At 38.4% G+C, this 9291-nt stretch overlaps 1 protein-coding gene across 1 annotated transcript; it reads left to right on the top strand.

Moving 5' to 3' along the window:
* Positions 1-3879: 3879 nt before the first annotated feature.
* Positions 3880-4824, top strand: LOC126080005 (olfactory receptor 51V1). The gene has a single exon (XM_049891335.1). The coding sequence runs from the start codon at positions 3880-3882 to the stop codon at positions 4822-4824; it is 945 nt and encodes a 314-aa protein (XP_049747292.1).
* The last annotated feature ends 4467 nt before the right edge of the window (positions 4825-9291 follow it).

Here is a 9291-nt window from a genome sequence, read left to right as displayed (position 1 = left end):
TTGATCTTTGTTTCTAAAAGGCTAGTGTTCTCTGGTGTAGCACCTTTGCAGTGAGCCTCAAGTAACCTGAAGAAGTGTTGAGTACATGCCTGCATTCACAGAATGTTTGAATCTTTTGTGATCAGTTCCAGGGCCTGATTTGTATGTCTGGATCAGACAGGGAATTAGGGGAATTGTGTTTGAACTTTCAGTGTTTGGCCCAAGGCCAACAGAATCCCTAGACCAGTGTCTATTCTATTTATCACATAAACCTTCCATAAGATTGGTAGCAAGATTTGTAGCAGTTGTACATAAACGTTTTTGCATGTACTTGAAGAAATGAATGTTTAGGTCCCACAGTGTTTTGAAAATGTATTTGCCTTTGCCTTCCTTTTTTAATAGCTCTGGGATTGCATAGTTCTTAAGTCATGAATAAATTTATTAATTCAACAATTATCTATAAGGGTCCACTGTATGCTAACTCTTGTTCTGCACATCAGTGAGAAAAAACAAGTTTCTAGATATACAAAGCTCCCACTAGCTCTAACAGACAAAAGCATATGATATGTGGTTTAAATACGAAGCAAGGTACTGTGCTAAGAGTAACTTAGTTGAAGGGGCAAAATTGTGGCAATCTAAATGGGAACAGGGATAGGAAAATACCTGTGAAGAAGTAACATTTAAGATGAAACTGAAAGATGAAAGAAACTTCTATTTAAAAACATGGGATCGATCATTCTAAGCAGATTAAGGGCCTAGGTTTTGAGACAGGAATACTCTTAATTTGTTTTGTGGAAGAGAAAGATGCCTAAAGGTTAAGGAGTGAAAGTGATAGGGGTATAAGACCAAGTAGGATAGGTAGATGGGCCCAGATCATAGAAGGTGTTTTCACCATGGTAAAGAATGTGTTTTTTTGTTTTCTGCAATAAGAAATCATCAAACTATTGTTGAATAAGGGCTAGTAGATGCTTTTTAGAAAAGCAGTCTGGTTTCCTGGGGAGAATAAAATGTTAGGAAGCAAAAGCAAAAATTGGGAGACCAGAAAATAATTTCAATAGTCAAGGCAACAGATGATGATGTTATGGCCCAAGACAGTGTCATCATATAGCAGAAAAGAAGACAGATTCAAAATATATTTTAGGGTGAAAATGATAGAAATTGATGAAGAATTCAATGGATAAAGGAGAGGAAAGCAAAGAGGAATCAAGCGTGATCCCTAAGATTTTGTCTTGAGAAATTGTGTCACTGGTTTTTTTATCTTCTGATATAAGGAGAAAGTGGACAAATAATACATTTTTAGGGAAAATCAAGTATGTTGTATGCGTAGTGTTAATTTTGAGATTAAACACTTGGATGGAGATATCAGGCAGGTTGTCCTCTGTGTTCATAGCAGAAGTCTAGAATTTTGAGTTGCATATTTCAGGATACAATAGTGAGAAAAAACAGATACAGTCCCAATGCCCAGGCAGCTTACAATTCAGTTGTGACATTAAATTAGGCTAATATCAAGTTATAAATTTAATAAATTATATAAAATAGATACATGTTACTGAAAGGATAGATGTATGGGACCTGTCTTACTCAAGGGGCTTCTCAAAAAGTGATGGTTGAGATGTAAAGGAAAAATATTGCTTCACAAAGGGAAGAAAGAAGTTTGAGGGAAGGTGAGTATCTTAGAGAGACTATGTGGAGAAAAGTCTCTTTAGCAGAAGAGAAATGATAATTGAGAGGAATGAAAGATCAGTGCTCATAAGGTTGAAAAATTCTTCTGCATGGAGCAAAAATACTCCAAGCATTCAGTCAGGAAAACTTATTGAAAATAGTGAGCTGAGTTGTTCAATGTTGAGAGGAGCTTCAAATTCAAATGACAATGACAGACTTCTAGAAGAGATCAGGCAGGGATAGAGGGGGAACACTTCGTGTAGGGTGAGTGTCACAGCTGAGAGGGTGGTTGTTTTAAGTAGCTGGGCCAAGTTGTACACTGAGAAGAAGGTTAGCCTCAGGAGCTGCCTGGTGAGGCTAGTATGACAAAGATGAAGAAGAGGACCAAAAGGAAGCCAGAATTTGAAGTTGCATCAACATGTTGGAATAATTAGATCAAACACAAATACCAGTATGAATTTTTTAAATCTGCCTATATTTTAAGAGTTCCTTGGTGATGCAAACGGTTATGCACTTGACTATTAACCAAATGACTGTCTGTTCAAATTCACCCAGAAGAGCTTTGGAAGACAGGCCTAATGATCACAGCCTCAAAGCCCTATGGAGTTCTACTCTGACATGCATGGGGTTGCCATGAATCAGAATCAACTCCAGGAAAACCAACAACAACAAAATTATAAAAGTCTTTAAATCTTTTGTGATCAATCCTACTCCTGGCTCTCAAAGCAGGGAAACTATATGAAGGAGAGACCAATCAATTTTGCCGTAATGATGCCTTTTTTATTTTTTAATTCTAGGCCTATCTATTCAGCCTTATCCTGATCTTTAGAAGTCAGGTTCTAAGGAAGAAAAAACAATACTCAATATGTTCAATAAATATGTATTCACTTAATACATATTTATTGAACATATTGAGTATTGTTTAGTTAACCAACTGTGATATTTAAGGTTGTGTGTCAACTTGGCTGGCCCATGATTCTCAGTGGTTTGACAGTTATGATGTAGTTTGGCAGTCGTATAATGATGTGGTCACATCCATGATGAAATCTGATATAATGTGATCACCTCAATGATAGGATTTGCTGTGAATAGTCAATCATTTGACATGGATTTTATCTGGGGGTGTGGCCTGCATCCAATGTAGGTGGACTTTCTAACAAAGCTCACTGACTTTTTCTAGCTCTGGATCCTATAGCTGGCTCCCGTTCATCTGACCTCCAGTTCTTGGGACTTGAGCTAGCAGCTTGCCTGCTGATCTTGGGATTTGTCAACCTCAACCATCTGTCTCTTGAGTTTGCCATCCCTTGTAAGTACACGAGCCAGGAGATGTCTCCAGTCTGACTCACGGACTTGGGACTTTCCAGCCTCTACAACAGCTTGAGCCATTTCTTTGGTATAAATCTCTTTTTTTCTCTCTGGTTTTGCTTCTCTAGAGAACCCAGCCTAAGATACCAGCTGATTGATTGGTTGAATAAATGTATGGAGAACGCTGGGATGATATCAGAGGCTGATGGTCTTCAAATTAAGTCTCTATCTCCCAAGGGCACCACAGATGGGTTGAAAGTCTCATGGAGTCAAAGCTCCTGTGAGAAATCAATGGCCAAGGTTTCATGCATAAATATTCCTCTCTGCCTATGACTGAGGAAGAAAAAGTAATTGCTGTCTATGTCATCTGGAGTAGGAGAAAACAGGAACATCTTCACTAAGTGCTATTTGGAGGAAAAAAATACTTGGAGAGAGCACACAATGGAAAATGATGGGTGACTACTTTAATGGATTCATGATACTTAAATTTAAAGCCCAAAGATTACTCTTAACTTCAAATGCTTAATGAACTGGGAGGAATAAAATAATAATTATTTCAAGAACCTTAGCTCTCAATTTTATAGGTGCACCATTTTCACCAATATGACAGGGAAAATGCCCCAGGCATCATATCTGAGAATCAGCTTCCTACACTAGTCTATACGTTTTTACATGTAGCTTCTTTTCTAAGAATACCTTCCCACCCTGACAGTGGATGAATGATAGCTTACAAATGACATCAGGAGAAGACCCTTCTTTCCAGGCAGAAGCATGCCTTTAAAGAATAGAGCTGGTCAGCTATATTTGGTAAGGTTAGTTAACTTTTAGGTTGATTTTGTGTACTTAGAAATTTTGTTTAGTTTATTTGAAACTGTGTCATTTCCTTTGAGGAAAAACTCCCCTGCTGCCTGAAATAAGTACCTTGGTTGCAAAATGTTTGCTCCTTTAGGTCCCAGCACGAATACTTCCTTCTTCCTCCTCACTGGATTTTCTGGCCTTGAGCAGCAATATCCCTGGCTTTGCATTCCTTTCTCCTCCATCTATGCCATGGTACTTTTGGGAAATTGCGTGATGCTCCATGTGATCTGGACTGAGCCAAGCCTACACCAGCCCATGTTCTACTTATTGGCCATATTGGCCCTCACTGACCTATGCATGGGCCTGTCCACAGTGCACACAGTGCTGGGGATCCTGTGGGGGCTCATTCAAGAGATCAGCTTGGATTCTTGCATTGCTCAGTCCTATTTCATCCATGGTCTGTCCTTCATGGAGTCGTCGGTCCTCCTTGCTATGGCATTTGACCGTTATATTGCCGTTTGTAACCCACTGCGTTATTCCTCCATCCTGACTAATTCCAGGATTATCAAAATTGGGCTCATCATAATAGGTAGGAGTTTTTTCTTTATTACACCCCCCATTATGCGTCTGAAACTCTTCCACTATTGCCATCCCCACGTCCTCTCTCACTCTTTCTGCCTGCACCAGGACCTTTTACGCCTAGCCTGCTCAGACATCCAAATCAATAGCTACTATGCCCTGATGTTGGTCATCTGCACATTGTTGTTGGATGCTGTACTCATCCTCATCTCCTACATCTTGATTCTGAAGTCAGTTCTTGCAATTGCTTCTCAAGAGGAGCGGCATAAGTCATTTCAGACCTGCATCTCCCACATCTGTGCAGTCCTTGTGTTCTACATCCCTATCATTAGCCTAACAATGGTGCACCGCTTTGGCAAACACCTCTCCCCTATCGTCCGTGTCCTTATGGGCAACATCTACATCCTTTTCCCACCTTTGATGAACCCCATTATCTACAGTGTCAAGACGCAACAGATTCGTAGTAGAATACTCAGACTTTTTCCTCTGAAAAGATATTGAAATAATTGGGTATTAAAAATAGCAATAATACAAAGACAAAAATGAATACAAAAACAGCAACTTTATTAGAATTAGAGCTATGAGTTGATGATCCCTGCTAATATGTAAAAAGAAATTTAACTTTAATCGGTGAATCACCTACAAATGAGTCCCATTTTAACTTATGTCTTAAAAGTACATTGCTCTTGGGGCAATATCCATTGCCACTGAGTGAGTCTTGGGACTATAAGTGGGAGGATTCCACCTTTAAATTGTGTTTGGACTTTTGATTTGTATATGTGTACCAGGGCATGTGTAGGTAGCTCTACCACTATGACCATATTCATGAAAGTGTAAATACAGTTAATGTACCCCAAATGGAGTTTCAAATATATATATATATATTTTCTTTTTTCAGTAACACAGAGCTGGATTTAAGTCCCAGGTTTTCCAATTTCAAATTGAATGACTTAAAATTTATTTAACTTTCTGAGCTTCAGTTAATTAATCTTCAAAATGAGGAAAATATTCAACTCACAGGAATAGCGTCATAAATGTATAGACTAACATTGTTCGGTAGAACTTTCGAAAGTAATGGAGATATTCAATATTATACAGTAACAGACCAACATAGAACAATAGCCACATGCTGCGACTGACTGAGCACTTGAAGTGTAGACAATGTAACTAAGCAATTAAATTTTAATTTTACTTAACTTTAGTGAATTTACATTTAAATGTTAAAGACCATCATACTGGCTTTAACATTCAAATGTATTGGACATTGCAAGTATAGAGTATAAACAGAACACATCATGAAATATAACTTTGAATTCAACTTTTACCACATCTATTTTTTTGGTGGGTATTTATATTAGAATCTTCTTATGTTGTTATATTTTATATGTGAACTCAACTGCCACTGGGTTGGGAGTGGATTTTTCTCTGAATTCTTTGTTTGTATTTTGAAAGGATGGGGTGTTATGACCATATGAGACCGTATGCTTACGACTGATTTTGAGCTCAAGAGAAAAAGGCAAAACAAGATACACAGGTTTCCTTTAAAAGAAAGAAAAAAGTGAAGGAGTTTTTTTAGGTGTCTGTGTTTTTCAGTGCAGGAATAAATAAAAAATAAGGTAGTTAGTCTTCCTGTAATCTCTTAGATATGTATAGAGCAAATTCTTCTTCATAAATTAATGCCTCAAGTAATTTTAAACAGAGAGAATGTATATTTTTTAATATTAACCTAAGTCTATGTAGGTTTTCTGTCTTCATTTACACTTTTTCCTCCTTCTTGTTTCCAATTCACTCACTTAAGTAGTTTTCTCTGTGTCTCTTGACTCAGAGTGGGGAAAACAAAAATACAGGCTTTAATTTCCAATAGGAAGCCTCAGTGTGGGGAAATAGTTCCTAGACAGAACAAAGTGTCTTGGCCAGAAAAATACAAAGGTCTTCTGGACTAGGAGGGAGAAGTGATGAGAAGAAGATAGAGTGAATTTCTTGATGTAAAAGAGAATCTAGTCTACTTTCTCAGACCTACCAGAGCAAGAGTAAAATGTAGGGTCTGAAGCAGGGGGTAAGGGGATGGAAATGGCTCTGTTCTAATTGCTAATTTTTATGTGATTCATTCTCTTGCCATATGACCATATTGGCTATCACTCATTAATCTTTATGGGAACAGATTGCCAGGTCTTTTCTCCTGTGGGGCAGCTGGTAGGTTTGAACAGCTGACTTTTCACGTAGCAGCCGAACATGTAACCCTTGTGGCACCAGGGTTTCTTATTCCTTTAAAAAAGTAGGTATAGAGGCAAAGCAAATGAGGAACCAAAGGATGAACACCAGAAGTTCTTACTGAAGGCAATATCTTCAAAGAAGAAGGGGCCTTAGCCAAGAAAACAAAATCAGATGAGAAACAGCACTCAGTGCAGATGGAACTGGAAAAAAAGAAAAAAAACTTTTTTTTTTTTTTTTTTTTTAGTAGATGAGGAAAAACATTGAGTTGTAAAGTTGCGTGGTTCCTTTACGGAAATACAAGATACCAAAAATGTCTGACATCAGCTTGATATACAAACTTTATTATAACAAGACTTGCAAGATAAAAAGGAAACAAATCTTTAAGGGTTTGTAAATGATAGCACCAAGGTCTGAATTTATTTCACAGACAATATTTAACCAATCATAATTTTTAAGGAGAAATAACATATGATTCAATATACATTTAAAAACTTATTGGGGTGCCAATGGAAGTATCAAATGAGGGGCCATATGTTAACAAGAAAATGAGTTAAGAGCCAATACCAAACCAAATCGATGTGAGTTGTGGAAGAATGTCTCTTGACTCTTGGAGAATTACCTTGGTTTGAAATATATGTAACATCCATTTTAATTTTAGCAAAGCACTGTAGCTTAGGGATTAAAAAAAAAAAAAAGTTGATATAGAAACCTTGATTTGCCTATAAATGAAAAATTTCTTTTATAAGGATCAGCATAAAGCTGGTTCCTATGAGGTGGAGGTTGAAGATGTCCCAAAGATCCAATTTTTCCAAGCTGCTGTGTCACTCCATCATCTGTAACATCAACTACTCCCTCTAGCCTCAGTACTCTCCCTCTTGTCTTTGGGTTCCCTAAGTTGCTACATCTCACAGAACTCACACAACACATAAAGGAAATGGCTCATGAGGTTGTGGAGGCTGGCAAGTTCCAAATTCATGGGTCAGGCGTAAGCTTCTCCCTGGCCTTCAGTCTCTGCCCAAAGGCACTCAGCTTTCTCGCTCCGTGGGCTGGGAAACCCACTGTGCCGTGTCCTGCCAGTCTCTGTTGTGGGTCTCTGCTGCGTGTCTCTCCTTTGGTGGTGGTGAGCGCTCCTCTCTGTTCTGGAATTGGCTCTCTTTTAAGGCAAAACTGACCAATCGTTGTGGTAGACCTCAATTACCCTATCACATAATAACCTGGGTGGGAGTTACAAGACCATGGCTAGAGAGGCCACACACAAAAGTAATTAATTGTACTGCAGCCTGTCGCACACTAACTGTATGAAATTGGCATGCTACTTAACCATTGGCTCTTTACTGGTGATAATGATTATATTAGTACCTTTGTCATTGTTTCAATGTGTAAATGAAATATTTCATATGATATATTTGGCATTTAATAAATATTAACTGTTATTTTGATTTTAATAATGATGATGATGGTAATATTGATGAATGGAGACATTATTGATCTCAAAGGAACCAATCTGCCAAGCTGAACCTAGCCCTGCTGCCAATAATCTTAAAAAAAAAAATGTGAAAGGGTAATCATCAAAGATACTGAAGTTACACAAAATGTTGACATAAATTGTAACAGCTGAGGAGATTCTCAGTCAGGACAAACTCCTAAAGGAACAGAGAGGAGTAAGGGAGTAGATTACATCATGACAGATGGTTTGGCTGAATGGCATGAGCTTCAGCGAAGAAAGGTGTTTTTACGCTCGATTTTAGAAGTGGGAACTCAGAGAATGCCATCAATCTAACATTCAGAATGTAGGGAGTAAGTCATTTCAATACTTGTGATTTTTGAAAGTAGATCATCAGGCCGTTCTTATTAGCCCGCCTTAGTCTAGAAGCTCCACTAAAACCTGTTCAGCATCATAGCCACACATACACCTTCACTGACACGTGGGTAGAGGCAGAGCCTGAAGTACACTGGTGGAGAATAGAACACGAGTTTTCAACATGGAAGGCAAGAATTCTACCCCTGAGCCACTACTGTCCCCATATAAATGTTAGAAATGAAAAATATGAATGGTCAGCCTTAATCTTAAAAAAGCTGTTAGGTTGAGGGCTCAGAAATTTTTAGATGCCTAAAGGAACTAGGAAAAGAGCCCTGGTGGCACAGTGGTTAAGTGCTTAGCTGCTAACCAAAAGGTCTGCAGTTGGAATCCTCCAGCTGTGCTGCAGGAGAAAAATGTGGCTTTCTGCTTCCTTAAAGATTACAGTTTTGGAAACCCTACAGGACAGTTATGCTCTGCCCTACAGGGTCACTAAGAGTCAGAATCAACTTGAAGGTAGCATTTTTTTTTTTTTTTAAGGAACTAGGAGGAGTTCCTGGAGGCCCAAATGGTTAAGCACTTGGCCACTAACCAAATGCTGGTGGCTCAAATGGACCCAGTGGTGCCTAGGAAGAAAGGCTTGTCCAGCTGTTTCTGAAAGTTCACCGTCTTGAAAGCCCTATGGAGCACACAGTTCTACTCTGACACTCATGGAGTCACTATAAATTGCACTCAATTCAATGGCAACTGGTTTTTGGCTTTTTTTTGTTCGTTTTTTTTTAAGAACTGGGAGATGGTTTCTTTCTTAGCTTGTCAAATGAAACATCACTGAGTTGTTAGCGTGGAATGTATGAAAGAGGTCTTCATAGCCTATACTCTCCGAGACACCAAAATATTCAGCTAGCTAATAATGAGCAAAGAAGATAGCATTCCATCCAAGATGGAAATGAAGAGTT

This window comes from Elephas maximus, chromosome 7 (assembly GCF_024166365.1).
Source record: "Elephas maximus indicus isolate mEleMax1 chromosome 7, mEleMax1 primary haplotype, whole genome shotgun sequence".
In the NCBI taxonomy this organism is placed as follows: domain Eukaryota; kingdom Metazoa; phylum Chordata; class Mammalia; order Proboscidea; family Elephantidae; genus Elephas; species Elephas maximus.
The sequence above is the reverse complement of the archived record's forward strand: the minus strand, read 5'-3'. Positions and strand labels throughout refer to the sequence as shown.